Source organism: Megascapheus bottae, chromosome 15 (genome assembly GCF_031878675.1).
Source record: "Megascapheus bottae isolate mThoBot1 chromosome 15, mThoBot2.hap1, whole genome shotgun sequence".
In the NCBI taxonomy this organism is placed as follows: Eukaryota; Metazoa; Chordata; class Mammalia; order Rodentia; family Geomyidae; genus Megascapheus; species Megascapheus bottae.
In genome coordinates, this window is record NC_143523.1 from 21,319,733 (window position 1) to 21,340,903 (window position 21,171).

The 21,171-nt window shown below is 40.5% G+C and overlaps 1 protein-coding gene across 4 annotated transcripts in view; it reads left to right on the top strand.

The window, feature by feature from the left end:
• Armh3 (armadillo like helical domain containing 3) overlaps nucleotides 1-21,171 on the top strand; it is a 179,015-nt gene that overhangs the window by 79,388 nt on the left and 78,456 nt on the right. For all 4 annotated transcript variants that reach the window (XM_090346028.1, XM_090346029.1, XM_090346030.1 and 1 more), the window contains 3 exons: nucleotides 1,333-1,421; nucleotides 17,917-17,999; nucleotides 18,885-19,011. In XM_090346028.1, the coding sequence (XP_090202154.1) occupies nucleotides 1,333-1,421; nucleotides 17,917-17,999; nucleotides 18,885-19,011 (299 nt within the window). The remainder of the gene's footprint in view (nucleotides 1-1,332; nucleotides 1,422-17,916; nucleotides 18,000-18,884; nucleotides 19,012-21,171) is intronic.

Below are 21,171 nucleotides of genomic sequence, written 5' to 3' on the forward strand. Positions count from 1 at the left end.
TTAAATTATATCTAAAGACTTAAGGTATTCAGTTTTGTAATTTTACATCCTATGTGTTCTATTTTCAGTGGGATGATATAGTAAATCCTCCTTTTCTTCCTGAAAATATACAAAAGGGAAAAATATCCTAACAACTATTGAACTTTAATTATTGTGGTTTCATTTTTCTCTTGATGTGAGTAGCACAAGCATAGTGTGTGTGTGAGGGGGGGGAGGGAGAGGGAGAGAATTCTCCAGATGCTGTGAGTCTGACCTTGTGGTAGAGTGCTTGCCTAGCATGCACGAATACCCAGGTTCAATTCCTCTGTACCATATACATAGAAAAAGTTGAAAGTGATGCTGTGGCTTAAGTGGTAGAGCTCTGGTCTTGAGAACGCCCAGCGACAGTGCTCAGTCCCTGAGTTCAAGTCCTAGGACTGGCAAAAAAACAAAACAAAACAAAAAAACCAAGTTTCCAGAAAGTTGAAGGTATGAATTACTCTTTTCTTTGGAATGTATACATATTTATATCCAGTGTTTTCTGTGGCCCTAGCATAGTTACCTCTCTTCAGAAAAAATATCTGAAGCCAGGTAACTGTGGCTCACACCTGTAATCCTAGCTACTCAGTAAGCTGAGGTCTGAGGATCACAGTTTGAAGCCAGCCTAGGCAGGAAAATCTAAGAGACTTTTTTTTTTTTGGTGGGTCATGGGGCTTGAACTCTGCCTGACCCTGAGCTCTTCAGCTCAAGGCTACCGCCCTACCCCTTGAGCCCAGCCCTACTTCCTGTTTTCTAGAGTGTCAGGTCTTTTTGAGCCAGGGCCGATTTTGAACCTTGATCCTCAGATCTCAGCTTCCTGAGTAGCTAGGATTACAAGTGTGAACCAGCACACTGGGCTGTGAGACTCTTATTTTCACTAAACTACCAAAAAATCTGGAAGTGAGCTGTGTCTCACAATGATAGAGCCTAGGGACAGAGCTGTGCGTGGGTGGTTCACACCCTACTCAAGAGGCTGAGATCTGAGAATTGAGTTTCAAAGTCAGCCCAGGCACTAAAGACTGAGAGACTCTTATCTCCAATTAATCCCTAGAAAAGGGAAAGTGGGGCTGTGGCTCAAAGGGTAGGGTGGTATTCTTGAACTGAAGAGCTCTGGGACTGAGGACAGGCCCAGAGTTCAAGTCTTAAGACTGACAAAAACAAACAAGAATTGTATAGGGCCACATTCAGGCCCTGACTTCAAGCCCCAGAATCAGCACACACACAGGAAAGAAAAAGAAAAGAAAGGAAGGAAGGATATTTGTGATAAATTGCATTCTTTCTCAAACTTACCCCAGTTTTTCATTTTTATTACAGACGCTGCATTCAGGTAGTACATAAACTGCTTTGTTACCAGAAGAAGTGTCGAGTTCGCCTGCATTACACCTGGCGGGAACTCTGGTCAGGTAACTTCTCTTTTGGGTTCATCTTTTCTTGTACTTCTTTTTTTCTTTTTGCCAATTCTGAGGCTAGAACTCAGGGCCTGGGCACTGTCCTGAGCTTCTTTTGCTCAAGGCTAGCATTCTACCACTTTAGCCACAGTCCCACTTCTGGCTTTTTCTGTGTATATGGTACTAAGGAATCAAACCCTGGACTTTCTGCATGCTAGACAAAAACTCTGCCACTAGCCACATTCTCATCCCCTTTCTCATCCTCTTTATGAGCCTGGGCTGAAGGCAGATTTTTTTTTTTAATGAAAAAGAAATATAAATATATATATATATATTCTTACACAAAAGAATCACTGGAATTCAAGCAATATTCAATTATTTCTATCAGATGGCCAAAAAAATGCAAGCTAGAAGAAGGCCTGGCAGAGAAAGAAAAACCATGGAATAAATATGTGTCATGCCCAAGTCTGGATTTCTTTTAAATGTTAAAATGTGTGTATATATATTATATCTATATTATATATATATAATACACACACATTTATTCCACAGTTTTTCCTATGTGTCATGCCCAAGTCTGGATTTTTTTAAAAATGTTAAAATGTGTACGTACACACACACACACACACACACACACACACACAGAGATTCTTTTGTGTAAGAATGAGATAACGATAGTCAATACTGCTGGGCGCAGTGGCTCACACCAGTAATCCTGGCTACTCAGGAGGCTGAGATCTGAGGATCAAGGTTTAAAGCCAGGCCAGGCACAAAAAGACCTGAGACTCCTATCTCTAATTAACTTCTAGAAAATGGGAAGTGGGGCCTGGCTCAAGTGTAGGGTGGAAGCCTTGAGTTGAAGAGCTCAGGGACAGTGCCCAGGCCCAGGGGCAGGGCAGTACCCTTGAACTGAAGAGCTCAGGGGCCCAGGCCGAGTTCAAGCCCCATGACCCACAAAAAAAAAAAAAAGTACCAATTTGGACTCTTTCTTGGTTCCCTTTGGGAGCAGCATATGGATATAGGGAGGCTTCTGTATGTTTCATCAAGATAAGTAATCTCAGGAGCAATATCATAGGGAGAGAGGATAGGGAAGGGGTGAAGGAGATTGGGGGGGGAAATCCTGTTTTTTTAGGGTTACATCTGGCATTACTGTTTACAGACAGTGTGGATTACACCACTCCCCCTGTGCTGGAGACAAAACAGCAAATTACAGTGTTTACTTTTGTCTTTGTATCTATTTAGTTAAAGATGTTGCTACCCCTGCAGGTGGGAAATGGCTCTTCTCTAAAGCTACAATTAATACTGGTTTGCCACCCTTTCCTTTTGTGTAACTAAATTGGAGGTTTCAGGGGAACAGAAGAAACTTGTTCTCTGAGGCAGTAGCTTGCTGATAGGTCCTGTGGCTTTTGTGACCTGATGGTACAATAGTCTTCTCCAGATGATTACAGTGATGAATAGTTGCCTTTCCCATGAGAGATTTTTTTTCTGTATTCTCAGCAGAGGGGAGGATGTGCTAGTGTCAGAGTATAAGAAACAGGCCAGTAACCCAGCCCTCTTCCATAGAATTCAATTCACTTGTTGTGACACATGGTTTCCTCCCAGCTTAATTTGGCTTACTAAATTTAGTTCTTTATAATGGGAAGGAGAGATCTTTAATTAATGGATTAGCAAGTTTTTCTGTTACTGCCTATAGTGGTGAAAGGGTAGTAGGAGAATCACACTAATTGGCAATAGTGACATTTTAGTATTTTAGGAGAGAAAAGAATGGTTGTGTGAGAATTGAGGGAATGTCAGAAAAGCTGAAGAGAAATCGAAAGATAGAAATGACTAGAGTTGCATTTTCTAGGTAGCAATAATCCTTTTAACATAAAGGACCCCTATTAATGCCTAGGCTAGCAATATGATTGTTCATTTGTAAGACTAGAAGAAAATGTTTGTGTGTGCACCACACAAATAAATCAAGAAGTGGTTATATGTGAGTGCCTTTAATGAGGCCTGAATGACTGTTTGTTCCTGAGGAATATTTGTAGTTGGGTTCTTTGTTAAGTAAGGTTAGCTCCTTTTCCTATACAGACCGAGTGAGTTCTCCTGGAATCCTGATTCTGTGTGTTCATCCATAGAATATACAGTGTGATGAAGAGCAGCAAGTGTTAAGGAAAGCTGCAAAATACAATACTATATTCAGTTCAGTTAGAGCCTATAATAATGTATAATATTGCATTCAGTGAATACAAGTATAGTTATGGTGGATCCACCCACTCTTTGGCTGGTACTAACCCTCATATGTTGAAATACCCATGTCTTAGCCTTCTAGACTTACAAATTTGAAGGAGGTGTGTGAAACTTACCATGACAAATATACTTAAGTTGATATATGCTTGCTTATATATGTGCTGCAAATTGTAATTGGATTTTATTTATAAGTAAGACTGATGCACAGAAAACCTTGGATTTTTATGAACCAGTCAGCTATGGTCCATATGCCCTTGTTTAGAATATGGGTATACTATGCTGTGAATGCTGATTGTTATTCCTGTGTTGTTTGTCTACAGTTGTTTTTTGTTATTGGAAGAATTACCAAAGGTCTCACAATTTTTTTTTTTTTTTTTTGGCGGAGGAGGCGATGTGAGGGGAGGGCTTAAACTCAGTGCCTGAGCAGTGTCCTTGGACTTTCTCAAGGCTAGAGCGCTACCATTTGAGCCACAGTACCACTTCCAGCTTTTTCTGAGGAATCAAACCTGGGTCTTTGTGCATGCTAGGCAAGTACTCTACCACTAGGCCAAACTCCATTTTTCTTTTTTTTGGTCATTTGTGGGGCTTGGACTCTGGGCCTGGGCACTGTCCCTGAGCTCTTCAGCTCAAGGTTACCTGGGCCTGGGCTTTGTCACTGAGCTCTGAAGCTCCAGTCTACCGCCATACCCCTGGAGCCACAGCTCTGCTTCTGGTTTTCTAGTGGTTAATTGGAGATAAGAGTCTTAAGGACTTTAATGCTAGGGTTGGCTTTGAGCTGATCTCAGCCTCCTGAGTAGCTAGGATTATAGGCATGAGCCATAGTGTCTAGCTTCTTTGTTGCTTTTACAGATACAAACCCTGATGTATTCCTAAGATGTATTTCTAAGATACCTGTTACCGTGGTATTTAGGTAGGGAAATACATTTAGGCTAACCTCACCTAGCATATGGAAAAGAAGCTGTACATTTTGTTTGTAAATATGCAAACAAATATGATATGTAGTTATTATTTTTCACCAAGTTCTAGAAAGTTTACAAGCTGTCCTTTGACCTATAGACTTGTCAAGAGCTTGTACTAATTTGAATATACTTAGATTCTAATATTCTCCTTCAATGGAGGCAAAAGCTAGATATGGATATGAGATACTAGTGAGAGAGTTCTTTGCCCTTTGAGATAGAATGAAAGTTATATTTTTCCTATCCAGAAAAATGTCCTTTTGCATGTATGTATTTTGCATATAGTTTCAGGACTTTTTGAAACCCATCCATGATCCTATGTGAAAAATCCTTGATCTAATTTTATGTTGCAACTAGTTTTATTCCAACAAAACATCTTAGTATCTAGTCAACTATTTTTTATTTTTTTGCCAGTAGTAGGGCTTGAACACAGGGCCTAAGCACTGTCCTTGAGCTTTCTCAAGGCTAGAGCTCTACCTCTTGAGCCACAGCACCACTTCCAGATTTTTTTCTATGTATGTGGTACTGAGGAATTAAACCCAGGTCTTCGTGCATGCTAGGCAAGCACTCTACCACTAGGCCAAACTCCTGGCTTCAACTATATTTTCTTTTCTTTTCTTTTTTGCCAATCCCGGGGCTTGAATTCAGGGCCTGAGCACCGTCCTTGGGCTTTCTCAAGACTAGTAGAGCTCTACTGCTTGAGCTACAGCACCACTCCCTTTTCTATGTATGTGCTACAAAGGAATAGAAGCTGGGTCTTGGAGCATGCTAAGCAAGCACTTTACCACTAGCTGTCCAAACTCCTGACTCCCAAGAACTTTTTTTTTTTTTTTGCAGTTTGAAATGTTTATTTACTTACAAACTATCCAAACACGGAACTATGTTAATCAGACTTTGAAATAGTGCTCAATACAATACTAGCTGAAGATATTATGGAGGGATCATGCAGACAAAATTAATGGAAAAATCAGAGCCAAGAACTTTTTTTTTGTGGGGGGGGCAGTCATGGGACTTGAACTCTGGGCTTGGGCAATGTCCCTCATTTCTTCAGCTCCAGTCTACTTACTACCCTACCCCTTGAGCCACAGTGCCACTTCCCGTTTTCTGGTGATTAATTGGAGATAAGAGTCTCACAGACTTTAGTGTCCTGGCTGGCTTGGAACCGTGATCCTCAGATCTCAGCCTGCTGAGTAGCTAGGACTACAGGTGTGAGCCACCATGCCTGGCTTGTGTGTGTGTGTGTGTGTGTGTGTGTGTGTGTGTGTGTGTCTGTGTGTCTGTGTGTCCAGTCCTGGGCTTGGGCTTGGGCTCGGGCTCAGGGCCAGAGCACTGTCCTTGAGCTTTCTCAAGGCTAGAGCTCTACTACTTGAGCCTCAGCACTACTTCCAGCTTTTTCTAAGTATGTGGTAGCAAGGAGTCGAACCCAGTCATTGTGCATGCTAGACAAGAACTCTACCAGTAGGCCAAACTCCACCCCCCCCTTGCCTTTTTTTTTTTAACTTTCATTTTATGTTATTTTATTTGTTTGTTTACTTTTTTTTTTTTTTTTTTTGCCTGGCCTGGGGCTTGAATTCAGGACCTCAGCACTATCCCTGGGTTTTCTCAAGGCTAAAGTTCTACCACTTGTGGCCTTTTCTTTATATGTGGTACCATGGAATTGCACCCCAATTTTTGTGCATGCTAGACAAGCACTTTACCACTAGGCCAAACTCCCAGCCCCTTCTCTGACCTTATTGATGCTACAGATCATTTTGTTTTCTGTTTCTAATATCCTGTGTGTTCCGGTGCACTTTGGGTCACAATTCTCTTTCTGTGCTTGCATGTTGTATAATGCCTTAACTATCTCTTCTCCGTCTAAAAATATTGCTAGCAGACAGGACCTGTGTTTTAATCTTTTTATCCCTAGCAGACTATTTAGTTTTATTAAAAAGACAAAATATTTATATGTAGAATTTTGTTAATAATAAATCAACATTCTCTCAGTGCAGCACAATGTTGCTGTTGGACCCTAACAACACCACCAACAACAATAATAAAACCAGTATTGTGATTATTTTCTTGTTTCTGATGAGCTGACTTCTTTCCTCTTTGAACGTGTCAGGCATTCAACTTAGGTGTTTTGTTTTGTTTTGTTTTCCATTTGAACTCAGGGCCTTGGACACTGTTCCTGAGCTTTTGTTGTTGGTGGTGGTGGTGTTCCTGGTGCACTGTCCTTGAGTTCTTCAGTGCTCTACCAGTTTGAATGATACTTCCAATTATTTGGTGATTAATTGGAGATAGGAGTCTCATGGTTTGAAGCTCTGGCTGGCTTTGAACCCTGATCTGATCCTCAGATCTCAGTCTCCTGAATAGCTAGGATTACACACATGTGCCACTGGTGCCTGTTTTTTTTTTTTTTTTCTTTTTTCTTTTTTTTTGCTCAAGGATAGCGTTCTCTCTCCCAATTGAGCCACTGCTTCACTTCTGGCTTTCTGGTGGTTAATTGGAGATGAGACTCATGGATTTTCCTGCCAGAGTGACTTTGAAAACTGTAATCCTCAGATCTCATCTTCCAGAGCAGCTAGGATTACAGGTGTGAGCTATTTCTGCCTGGTCCAACGTAGTTTTATTTGATTTGTTGATATGAAAGAAGTAGTAGGTAGTATCGTTTCTTTGTTTCTTTTTTCTTTTTGAACAGATGCATGAATTGCTTGTGTGTGTGTGTGTGTGTGTGTGTGTGTGTGTGTGTGTGTGCGCGCGCGCGCCATTCCTGAGGCTTGAAGTCGGGTTCCTTAGCATTGTCTCTGAGCTTTTTCACTCAAAGTGAGCCACAGCTCTACTTCTGACTTTTTGGGCAGCTAATTAGAAATAAGAGTCACTTGAATTCCTGCTCTGGCTGGCTTTGAACCATGATCCTCAGATCTCAGTCTTCTGAGTAACTGGGATTGCAGGAGTGAATCACCAGTGCTCCTCTGGATTTGCTTTTGATTAAGTGAAAATGGAAACTTTGGTGTTTTCTTTGTTACTGACCAAAGAAAGAATAGAATGTTTTGAAAGGAGCTTCATAGAGTCAGAAAGGGAATTGAGGAGATTGTCCACATTTAAATAGTACAATCTGATTTAAAGGCAGATTTATGCTGGCATTTTCACTCCGCATTTATCTTTGGGTCACTTTCCTTCTTACCTTTCACTCTTCCATGTCCATGGGTGTTGGGGAAGGGAGTAGAAATAGAAAAGGTAAAGTGACTGGCTAAGGATCATAGAACTAGACACTAAACAGAGTCATGATTAGAATTTAGAGAGTTCCCTCTTTGCTCAGATGCAGATCACTTGATAACATTTGCCTCCCTGCAGGAAGAAAGGTCTCCAAAGCCCCTAAACAATCTGTTCAGCTTCAATGTACTAAACAGCATCCAAAGCATTCTCAACTCTGTGGAAAAGGGAGAAACTATATATGGCCTGACCTTTTAGATCTCCACTAGGAAAAGTAGAAAACTTAGAGAGCGTCACAGCTTTGTGGATCCAGCTGGTTCCCCCATTACTAATAGAAGCCTTTGCCTTCATGGTTAGGTACACCTTGAGGCTGGGCCTTGAGAGCTGTTTGTTGCAAGCTGGTTATATGGGATTGAATTTTTTCAAGAGAAAGGGTAACTTGAGCCATACATTTATCTGGTCATTTTTGCATAGGAATAGCTTTGGTGGTTTGGTAGTATGTCCTAATTTTGAGAAACTAAACTTTGAATTCAGTTATCTACTTCCATTAGTTTAGTTTCTTTCTTCATCTTTTAATTTTGATATAATTATGGACTTATAGAAAAGTGAAAAAATAGTAATAGAGTTTTATGTACCCAGCCTTCCCCAAAGGTAACATCTGTAGTATAATACTGTTGCTTTTGTTTTGAAGATAGGAAAGAACATAAAATGCTAGGGTAGATGTGAAATGAAACTTTGGAAGCTGCAATTGTTATTTTGTTTTGTATTTATTTTGTGCCTGTACTGGGACTTGAATTCAGGGCCTCTGCTCTTGAGCCACAGCTCCTCCTGAGTAGCTAGAATTACAGGTGTGAACCACCAGTGCCCAGCTAGTCTGGTGTGGTTTTTTTTATTTTTGTTTTTTTTTTGTGGGGGCAGGTATCAGTTGTGGGGTTTGAACACTGGGCCTGGACACTTTCCCTGAGTTCTTCAGCTCACGACTACCACTCTACCATTTGAGCCACAGCACCACTTGTGGTTTCTGGGTGGTTAATTGGAGGTAGGAATCTCACAGACTTTTTTTTTTTGGGTGGGTCATGGGGCCTGAGCTCTGGGCCTGAGCACTGTCCCTGAGCTCTTCAGCTCAAGGCTATCGCCTGACCCCTGGGCCTGGGCATTGTCCTTAAGCTCTTTAGCTTGGTTTTCTAGTAGTTAATTGGAGATAAGAGTCTCTTAGTGCCTCCTGAGTAGCTAGGATTACAGGTGTGAGCCACTGGCACCTGGCCTGATCTCAGCTTTTTTAGTAGCTAGGATTAAAGGTATAAGCCATTAGTGTCCATCTTCTTTATTTCTTGTTTCTCTCATTTAAGGAAATAACCACAAGAATATATTCCAAGGCTTTATATTACTGATTAAGACTATGGCTTTTTTTTTTTTATTTGTTTGTGTTTTTTGCCAGTCCTGGACTTGAGCTCAGGGCCTGAGCACTGTCCTTGGCTTTCTCAAGGCTAGAACTTTACTTGAGCGTCGGCACCACTTCCGGCTTTTTTTAATGTATGTAGTACCGAGGAATTGAACCCTGATCTCTATACATGTTAGGCAAGCACTCTACCACTAGGCCAAACTCCCCGCCTGATTAAGACTATGTTTCTATGTGCAAAAAGTCAGATTTCGTTCCTCTATAGTTAATCACTTCCTCCAAGTTTAGAATGTTCTAAAACAGGAACATTAGAAGGTATCAATCTAGTTTTATAAATTAGTTGTGAAAAACTCTGCATAACAGTATAGACAACCCAAGGACTGAAAAAATGCCAAAGAGCTTTTTTTTTCCCTTCAGATGCTACATTTAGATAAATTTCAAATTTATACTATTTTGAATCTTCTTTTCATTCCCTTAGAAACTTGGCACAAGCAAAAGATAATATTTCTAACAGGTTTAGCCTGTTAAAGGAAAAGAGATTCCCACATAAAAGCCCCTAAAAGAGTGAGAAAATTGTTCTTTTATTCTTTTCTCTGTACTTGCAAGTCATTTCCTATCTAGACAAGCATCAACGCTTATAGGCCTATCAGCATCTTGGCAAGTTCAGGGGACAGGAAAAAGAGTAGCTGTACTCTGCTTGTTCTGTTTGTACACTGGCAAAATCTGGTTTGATAAAAACTATCATTCTTTCTTGGGTCTTGAACAAATAGGACAAGTCTGTTACTTGTCTTCCCTTAGTTTTCTAGAAAATAAATGGCTGGTGTAGACATTGTATATTCATTAACTATTAGATTTCATAATAAATATTTTTGTCTATCACTCATATCACGTTGGCAAAATGAAGCAGGTGGTTTAGGACCCTAGAAGAAGGCAAGGACTTCTTAGTGTGTTTAGTTACAGGAAGGTGCATAGGGGTCCTACATTTCCCAAAGTCTTAAGGTCTGGAAGGGTTTATGTAAAAGGTAATTTTCATAATAAAGAAACAGTGGCTGGTAATTGGAGGAGTACTTTGTTCCCCTCCCCCCCAGTAAATGAGGAAAGAGAGATAGTTGAGAATATTATCCCTTTTAAGATTCACATCAAGGGGCCTGGAGTTTGGCCTAGTGGTTAAAGTGCTTGCCTAGCATGCACGAAGACCCAGGTTCGATTCCACGGTACCACATACATAGAAAAAAGCCGGAAATGGTGCTGAGGCCAAGTGGTAGAGCTCTAGCCTTGAGAGAGTCCAAGGACAGTGCTCAGGCCCTGAGCTCAAGCCCAGGACTGGCAAAAAAAAGATTCACATCAATAGCAAGCAAAGTGGTAAGTAGGAACCCTAACTTCCTTTTAAATAATTGTTGTATTTTCTGGGTCATCTAGTGTGGTGTGGAACCTTTAAGCACTGCAAGCTGTTGACATACTGACTTGTGTTCCCTTTTTAACCTCAATATGCTTAGGGACATAGCCAAACCATTTTATTTATTTATTTAGTAAAATTCTGTTGGCCACTGTATCAATTAGATGCTTAGGTTTGTAGCCAGCAGATGCCTGTGTTCTGAGAAGTTATCTGGTATGTTTTTAAAATTATTCTGCTGGTATTGTCTTCTTAGTCCTTCTTAGACAATGAACCTACTCATTATTGGCAGTATCACTAGGTAATTGAAGATTTTGATGCTGGTATTGGCTGGAGTTTATAGTGCCTCTGGGGTTTTGGTGGCATTAGCTTATCACACTAGTGCTATTTCCATATTGTCCTTGACAGCTCTTCTAAGCAGGTAAGATGCCAATACTTCTATCAATCACTGTGAAATTATCCATCTCCCTTAAGGGAAAGGCTTTGATTTGAGCTAGATAGTACCTTATTCTAGCTCCATATCAGGTCACTAAATAGGTCTTGCCTAAGTCTCTTCTTTGCCTTTTCTCTATCTCTTTATTGTATCTAAAAGCTATTTAAACAGACTGTGTTCTCTCTGACATGATTCTTTAGAGATTTTTGTGGGGGGGGTCACGGGGCTTGAACTGGGCCTAGGCACTGTCCCTGAGCTCTTCAACTCAAGGATACCGCCCTACCCTTGAGCCAAGCCCCACTTCCCATATTCTAGAGGTTAATTGGAGATAAAGAGACTTAGATCCTTTTGTGCTCCAGCTGACTTTGAACCTTGATCCTTAGATCTCAGCCTCCTGAGTAGCTAGGATTATAGGCGTGAGCCACTGCATTTAAGATATTTGTGCTCTGCTGGAGCCTCTCTGTTTCCTTCTAGTTTTTAAACTGATTTAAATGTCATTCATTTGGTTTCATAATTAAGCCTCCCTCTCTGATTCTCTGAGGCAGGTATCTGGCTACCACTTAATTGTGCCTTCCTGTGGTTGGCTTGTTCTATCTGCACCTCATTTACTTTGATGTGGAAGACAGAGTTTAGTTTTATAGAGGCTCCCATATCCATTATTCACTCTACTCCTACATTGCAACACAAATTGCTGCTATCTTCCTTCCCTCCTCCTGAACTGAAAGCAGAATAGAAAGAAATCTGGGAAAGTCTCATTGTGTAGGGTACATTAATACTAAGAACAGCTCAGCAAATGAAGTTCTTTGTGAGGTGTTGGGGAACCTATGTAAGGTGTCAAGATTCTCAGGGAATGGTACTTCGCTCTTCGTACTTGACAATTAGGTTGGCCTTTTCTATCTCTGGTACCTTGCTTGGGACTTAAGGACTCACCAAAGATACCTGGACAGAATCTGGACACTGTATGGTATCCTTTATTCCACCTGCATCTGTATTCAGGAAAGTCTGAGTTTCTATATACTGCTGTCATATAGTTTCACTGAGTTATGATGTACTCACATGACTTCCCAAAAAAAGGAAATATAGGTTGAAACTAAATGTGAAGCTGAGGGTCTCTAGTGTAGAATTGTCTCTAGTATAGTGTATAGAAAGGCAACAGTTGAAGCCAATTTGCAGTGCCTGGAAAGAAGTCCAGAAACTAGGATTCTAAGGGCTTGGAAGAAGAGAAGAGAAATCTTCAGCCAAGTATGTGCAACTACTTTTAGGAGTTGAGACTGCAAGAGGTTGAAAGTCAACCCTTGGGTTTTCAAGGATTTTATAGCTTGCTATTAATATTTAGAACCTTGATTTTGTGAGCTTAGATTATTATTCTGAAGACTGTCACAATTTTTCAAGTGTGATCTTGAAGGGTCACTTGGAATTTGCATTACTACCAAGAATCCATGGGCTGTCTGTTAATTAAGTATATTTGATTTATTTCCTTTTTTTTTTCTCCATCTGTAAGGAAGCACCATTGTATACTTGGCCCTGGGTTCAATGTGGTATACCATGATGATATGAGCTAGTCAGTTATGTAGTGCTTATTGAAAAGTGTATCGGAGGATCATAGTTTGAAGGAGGCTGGGATCTGAGGATTGATATTCAAAGCCAGCCTATGCAAACATGTCTGTGAGACACTCTCCAATAAATTACTCAGAAAAAGCTAGAAGTGGCACTGTGGCTCAAGTGATAGAGTACTAGCCTTTAGCACAGAGACTCAGTGCCCAGGCCCTGAGTTCAAGCAGTCAGACGAGGGCTGGGGAGGAGAGAGGGGAGTAGATTAGAAAAATTGGGCACTGGTGGCTCATGCCTATGATCCTAGCTACTCAGAAGGCTAAGCTCTGAGGATCAAAGCCAGCCCAGGAAAGAAAGTCTGTAATATTCTTATCTCCATGTAACCCTCAGAAAACTGTGTCTTAAAGTAGTAGAGTGCTAGCCTTAAGCAAAAGAGCTCAAGGATAATGCCCAGGCCCTGATTTCAAGTACCACAATTGACAAAAAGAAATAAAGAAAGAAGAAAAAAAAGAATGGAAGGAAGGAAGGAAGGAAGGAAAAAAAAAAGTGGATTGGAATTTTTTTCTTTTTTCTTTTTTTTTTTTTGCCAGTCCTGAGGGCCTTAGTATTGTCCTTAGGCTTTCCTCAAGGCTAGCACTGTACTACTTGAGCCATAGCACCATTTCCAGCTTTTGCTGTGTATGTGATGCTGAGGAATTGAACCCAGGGCTTCATGCAGGTGAGGCAAGCCCTCTTACCACTAGGCCCTGCTCCTAGGCCTGGATTTAAATTTTTGTGGAGCATGGAACATTTTCTTGGTAATGTTAGTGCAAAAAAAACATTGGCCTTTTGTGATTTTAATTTTATTAGTTTTTTTTTTTTCCAGTCCTGGGCTTGAGCTCAGGGCCTGAGCACTGGCCTTGGACTTTCTCAAGGCTAGAACTCTACCACTTGAGCCTCAGCACCGCTTCCGGCTTTTTCTATATATGTGGTACCAAGGAATCGAACCCGGGTCTTTGTGCATGCTAGGCAAACACTTTAACCACTAGACCAAATTCCCGGCCCACACTCATTTTTTGTTTTGTTTTTATACTGGTTCTACATAAAGAAAAGAGTTCTTGGCACATAGTAGAGAGCTCATATCCATTCCAGTCCCATTCCACGTGGAAGGCATAATTTTGAAGGAAGTAACCCTGGATAAGGAAATTAAGAGCAGTCTCAGTTGATAATTATGTGTTCAGAAAAGAGAGAGAGTCTTATAGTAGAAACAAAAAAAGAAGAAAAAAAATGTGTGTGAGAGGGGAGATGTAGAGATGAGAGATGAGCAGATGGGAAGGTAAGAGGCTAGATAAGATGGCCTGCAGAGGCAGATTATGCTTAACTAAGGTATTGGGAATCTTTTAGCACTGAGATTAGTAGGACTATAACAATGAGGCATTAAATACCCGTACTTTTAGAAGTAGTTGAGGACCAATTGAAAAAGGGGATCACAAGTATGAAAATAACCTGGGGTGTCTGGTAGAGAACTTTTTAAAATGGAGTCGAGATAAGTGTTGGGTACAGTGTAGTGGTGTATAGGATACTAGTAGTTCATATAATGCCTCTTGAGATGATAAAAGAGGGTAGCATTGTTGCATAGGATATTTGGTCTATTCTTTCTTAAAGAAGAAGGAAGATCTTTGATGTCAGAGCTTTGTGGAAGCCAAATTTAAGGTTGCTTTGTTCATTTCAACTGCCTGTTAAAATACTTCTAGCAGTTGGGGATTTAGTTCAGTGCTAAAGCACTTGTCATGCATGTGTGAGGACTTGAGTTTAAGCCTCAGCACCACAAACAAACAAAAATAATAAAACAAATAAAATCCTGTGGATAATTACTTTTTCCAGCAGTATTTTAGTAGTTTAGGAGTGGTTTATAACCTGAATTATCAGAAGTAGCAGACAAGTCTCTGCAGTATTGATTCTCAGAGCATCATAGAGGTTGACTCACCCTTATGTTTGCCTCTGCTGATGTCTGGACACTGGTTGCTTCTTGGTCTATGCTAGAAATTACTCTCTTCCTCCCCTCATCTTTATCACTTTGCCACCCCTGACTCTGAATCCCAGAGATCAAGACTGGCTGTAGTTCTAGCAGAGGAACAATAAATCATTGCTTTCTCTTTCTTTCCTCCAGCTTTCCTGCCCCTTAATTACCACATAGTCACTGCTGAGTCTGCATCTTTGTGCTATGTGTGCTAAGGACAAAAGCCCTTGTTGATTGGATATGTGCAAAAGCTGCTTTGTCTCTCTAGCCCTTATAGTCTGCAGAGTGCCACATGTGTTACTCATCTCTCTTGTCTCCTGTAGATTTATGGGGTCTGACTGTTAGGTCTATTCATTCATTCACAGGGTTTAAGTAAGCCCTGAGGACTAGGTGCAGGGGGGGAGGGGGATTTGGGCAGCCCCTATATATCTCAGCTAGGTGATTTTCATTTAGGAGGGAAGTTTGGGATGGAGTTAGTTTATTTGTATGTAGCTCTTAGCTCCCTTTATTCCTTGGACTCCTGGTAGAATTAAGCAGTATATCATCTATTGTGGACTTCTGCATCTGCTCTCCCCCAACCCGCCCAATTTAGTTCAATAGATTACTTAGTAACAACACTGTCAAAAAAGCCAGCTGTCTAATCATTTGCCTTTCCATCATGAAACATCAGAGAACTTACATCTAGGTATGGGTTAAGGGTTCATAAATGAGAACATCTGTCTCATTCATCCCTAGCAAAGCTCTTTGCTGTTAGAGTGGAAGACTCAAACCTTAGAATCAAAATGGTGGTGCAGCTAGGATCTTGCACTTCCTTTGCCTGCTGTTTCTGTACTGTACCCATGCTGTTAGGGGGTTCAGAATGAGGAATGTTTTTGTAGCAGGCAGCAGTGTCTGTAGTCTCACTCCTACTCTTCCTTCCCTGATGTTCCAAATCAAAGAACACATCCCTGTGCTAAGAGTAGTAAAGTTCATACAAAGCTCAGGCAGCATGGGAGAATGGGCTTTTTTTGTTAGCAAAAAAAGGAAGATGGATTTTAGAAAGAGCGAGGTCAGAGCTGGACATTGTAATTTATTTTAGTGGAGTCTGTACTAGTAACACATGAAAGACAGGTAGGAATAGTTCAAGTCTAGCTGAGACTATATAGTCAGACTCTGGAGTGTGGGAGGAGAGGAGAAGAGAGGAAACAGAGGGGAAAAGAGAGGAAAGGAAAAGAGGGGAGGAGAAAAGAAGAAAGAAAAGGAGGGGTAAAGGCTTTTGGGTTAGAGATCTTGAATAGGTTTGAGTAGGAGAGGAAAGAAGGATGACGATTCCCTTGTGAGAACTTGCAGTTCTCTTCCGTAGCTTCTCTTCAAGAAAGGGAATAGATACGAGAGCATTAGTCAAGACGGTCAGATTTCATCCTATGGTCAAATGTTCTAAGTGAATAAGCCCAAGGCAACTGAGGAGTTCTTTTATGCTTAATGCCTATTTGCAAAAATATATTTAAAGTGTCTGTTAAACCTAGAGACTTGTAGACCCCCTTTTACTGATATTCTTTTAGGTTGTAGTTCTCTTTCCCCTTTATTAACTATTGTCAGAGAAAGAGAGAAAAAAATAATTTCAGTAAAAGTTATTTCTGTCAGAAATACTAGAACAGTCTATACTTTTGTTTGAATAACTACAAATAGTCAAGATGTGTGTGTGTATATTCGTATATGCATGGGTGTGGAAGAGATGGAAATTGAAAGAGAGAGAGTACAAGCAGACTGGAGGATTGAACCCAGGGTCTGTGCATGCTAGGCAATTGCTCTACCATTAAGATACTTTTTTAAAGATAGGGTCTTGTTAGGTTGCCCAGGTTGGCCTTAAACTTTTGATTCTCTTGTCTCAGCCTCCTAAGTAACTGAGATTACAGACTTGAGCCATCACACTTAGTAGGATTTTCTTTGTATGAGCTCTCATCCTAACCAGAGTGATAGCCTATCTATAGGTTCTATAGTAGTGATGTTTGAAACAGATGTATGGCTAGCAGTCTGAGTTGGAAGGAGTCCTCATGTGTTGTTGTTGTTGTTTTTTTTTTTTTTTGCCAGTCTTGGGCTTGAGCTCAGGGCTTGAGCACTGTCCTTGGACTTTCTCAAGGCTAGAGTTCTAGCTCTTGAGCCTCAGCACCACTTCCGGCTTTTTTCTATGTGTGTGGTACCAAGGAATTGAACCCGGGTCTTCGTGCATGCTAGGCAAGCATTTTAACCACTAGGCTAAACTCCTGGCCCAAGGAGTCCTCATTTTTATCAGTAAATCGAGCCACATTGATAGGGGAAGAACTATATAGGAGTAAATTTGGAGCAGTAAGATTTTTAAGCTTAATTATTATTTAAGAAGTGACAGGGGACCCAGAGTTTGGTCCAGTGGTAGTGTGCTTGCCTAGCATTCACGAAGACCTGGGTTCGATTCCTCAGTACCACATACATAGAAAAAAAGCCAGAAATGGTTCTGTGGCTCAAGTGGTAGAGCCTTGAGAAAGCCCAAGGACAGTGCCCAGGCCCTGAGTTAAAGTCCCAGAACTGGCAAAAAAAAAAAAAGAAGTGGCAAGAAATCTGGGTGCTGGTGGCTCATGCCTGTAGTCCTAGATACTCAGGAGACTGGATCTAAGAATTGTGGTTTGAAGCCAGTCTAGGTAGGAAAATACATGAAACTTATTTCTAATTAACCATCAAAAAGCCAGAAGTAGAGCTATGGCTCAAGTTATATGGTGCTAGCCTTGAGCACAAAAGCTCAATGATAGCATCCAGGCCTTGAGCTTAAGCTCCAGAACCAGCACTGCACAAAAAAAGAAACAAACAAAAAAAGACAAGAAGTAGACACATACCTGGGAAGGTGCTTTCCTCAAATATACCAACCTATCTGCTTTATTGAGGGTGTTGAACCCAAGGCCCTGAGTTTAAGCCCTAGTACCAGCACAAAAACAAAAAGTTGATCTGAATGTCCAGTATTGATTACAAGAAATGTCAGGGAGTATGGGTAAAGGAAAGTGGGATAATGGACATCAAAAGACAGAAGGAATAAATTCAGTGTTGTGTAGCACAGTGAAATGGCTATGATATGTATTTGATAAGGAACTAGAAAAGAGTAGTTCAATGGCTTCAAACATAAGGGAAGGATGTGGATCAATATCTACTGCCTACATGTGTTGAAATAGTACACTGCACTTCATAAGTAAGTACAGTTATTACATATTAATCACTTAGTAAAATATTTTGTTGAATAATAAGGATTACTCACTCTAGTCCTGTGGTTATCTGTGGAGCTACTCCACTTTTATTGACCTTTATTGATCATGGTTTGAACAATTGTGATGATGTCTTTTTTTTTTTTAAGCCTTGATAAATTTGCTGAAGTTCCTTATGTCAAATGAAACTGTACTTTTGGCCAAACACAACATTTTTACATTAGCCCTTATGGTGAGTAACAAAATAAATATTTCTTTCTTTGAAGCTATATGTTAAGACAGAAATGGACTGGTTTGAAGCTGGAGCTGATGTTCTAGGGATTAAATTATAGAAGGAACCAGGCTATATTTTCCTTATGAATCAAAATTTCTAGACTGCTACTTTCCTTTCTTATTTATGATTTTACCTAAACTGGAACTTTCTTTTCCTTCCAGGGAGAACATTCATGTATAAATATATGCCAGATTTCTGTATACAATAGCCTAGTTCCAGACTAGAGACTTTGCTATACTATTGTAGTTGCTATGTTGGTAAATAGCAAAGCCGCTAGTGGTGTCCCATCCAGTGGTTCTACTATGGCTGCACTTCGATTCTGAGGAACATTATCAGTTCCTATTTATCTGGCTGGTTATTTAGAGTAGGCCATTTTGCCTTTAAAGGTCTTAGGGTAATACATAGTTTGTTAGTGACCGTTGGGCATTTAATGAGATAGAAAAAATCTTGATTTGTGACATTTACTGATTTTCACTGTAGAAATATAATTAACCATGGCCAGTTTCAAGCTATCAACATGACATCAGACAATATGTATAAAAGCAAACCATTATGTTAAATTCCTACTGCATAGTTATCAACCGTGTAATCTCAAGAGCATAGATAAGAGTAAAGGTAGAAAATAATTAGAAAATAATAAGCTTTGAATGTGTATTGTAATATCATTTATGTAATTACAAGTTTTTATAAGTGAATTTTCAATAATGAGTATTTTACAAGCGGCTCACAAAAATTCTTGAAAATTAGCTCTTGTAATCCAGGAAGACATGGATGTAGCATTTTGATAATATTTTCTGATCTTAAAAGTCTTACATCTTAAATGGATTCTTACTTCCTTTTTAGATTGTGAACCTCTTTAATATGTTTATCACGTATGGAGACACATTCCTGCCAACTCCCAGCAGCTATGATGAACTTTACTATGAGATTATCCGCATGCACCAGAGCTTTGACAACCTCTACTCCATGGGTAAATGCATTTCTTTTTATTCTTGTTTCCTGGTCCTCTATGTGTTTTTGACAAGTCAGGAAAATTCTACAAAAGACTCTCCTATAGTTGGTTGGTGCCCTTGCTTTGCATAGAAATAAAGTAGTCTCCTCTTTTCTCCTAAGGCAGTGGGCCTTTTTGCTTGAGCAACTAACATTTCATCTCAGTGGAAAAACCCTCTGTTGATGGTTATGAAAAAGTGCCTAAAGAAGCTGATGAATTCAGTAAATGCCACTGAGTTGGGGGTGAATGTGTGGGTGGGAATTGATAGCAGTAAATAGAAGAGCTTAGATCCTACAGGAACATTATGTAACTTGAGAAGGTACAGGATTTTAGAATTTAGTGTACCTGTGTATTTTTTACTGTAGTTTACAAGAAGTGGACATTAAATAAAAATCATTTTGGTAAGTCTTTCAATAATTGACTCAATGAAAATTTCACCTGCAGCCATAGTATAATTTATTTCTGAAAAAGGTCATGTGTCCCTGCAACTTTAGAAAACTGGCCCAGTGAATCCTACCTATGCGGAGTTGGAAAGATTGTAACTTGAACAGAAACAAAGCTACTCACGAAAACTATCTCATTTCAAAAGTCCCAACTTATAGCTGGGCACAATGGCTCATACCTATAAATCCTAGCTACGCAGGAGGCTGAGATCTGAGGATCAAGCTTCATAGCCAGCCTGGTACAAAATAACCTGAGACTCTTATCTCCAATTAACCTCTAGAAAATGGGAAGGGGGGTTTGGCTCAAGGGTAGGGCAGTGGCCTTGAGCTGAAGAGCTCAGGAACAGAACTCAGGCCAAGTTCAAGCCCTATGACCCACCCCACCCCACCCCCCAAAAATAAATCCCAATATGTGCGCTTGGGGTGTAGCTCAAGTAGTAGAGTTCCTGGTTATTAGAAAGAGCCCCAGTATTGTTGGGACAAAAATGGAAAAGAAGGGCCGGAAGTTTGGCCTAGTGGTAGAGTGCTTGCCTCGCATGCACAGACTGGGTTTCGATTCTCGGTACCACATACATAGAAAAAAGCCAGAAGTGGTGCTGAGGCTCAAGTGGTAGAGCTCCAGCCTTGAGAAAGTCCAAGGACAGTGCTCAGGCCCTGAGCTCAAGCCCAGGACTGGCGAAAAAAAAAAAAAAAAGGAAACGTTCCACTTTACTATATTGAGGTATAATTGTGTAATAAACTGTGAATGTTTAAAATAACTTTTGGACTGAGCATGTAGTTTAAGTGTAGAGCACCTGCCTACAAAACGCAAGGCCCTGAATCAATCTAAGTGCTGTAGTTTTTGTGTGTTGGCGGAGGTGGGGGGAGAGAAGGAGGGTATTCTAAACTTGAACTCTAGACCTGGGTTCGGTTCATGAGCTTTTATGCTCAAGGCTAGCTCTCTGTCTCTTACCACAGTTCTATTTTTAGCTTTTACATGGTTTGTTGAAGATAGGAATCTCATGGACTTTTCTGCCTGGGCTTACTTTGACCTGTGATCCTCAGAGCTCAGCCCCATGGGGCTTAAACTCAAGGCCAGTGTGCTGTCTCTGAATTGTAACTCCTCTACTTTAGCCATCTTTTTTGCCATTTACTTGGAGCTACAAGTCTAATTGACTTTCCTGTCCAGTCTGGCTGTGATCTTCAAATCTCAAATTTCCCGAGTAGCTAAGATACAGGCATGAGCCGCTGGCACCCAGCTCTAAGATTTATAACAAATTTTGACAATATGTATATATGTATGGGAAACTATCATGAAGATACCCTTTACTTCTCTAAATCTTACTTGTATGCTTTATGATCTTTTTTGTTGTCCTTGGTTGTGGGACTTGAACTCTGGGCCTGGAGGTTGTCCCTGAGCTCTTCAGCTTTAGGTTACTGCCCTCTACCCTTTGAGCCACATTGCCACTTCCAGTTTTCTGGTGATTAATTGGAGATGAGAGTCTCATGGACTTTTAAAAAAGTGCCTGGCCTGGCTTTGAACTGCAAACCTCAGATCTCATTCTCCTGAGTAGCTAGGATTACAGGCATGAGTCACCATGCCAACCTTCAAGATCCTTTTATTTTCTTCATTTTTCTTGTTCCATCCCTGGATAACTACCGATATGCTTTTTTGGGGGGAGGAGACGTGGGGCTTGAATTTGGCCTTAACACTATC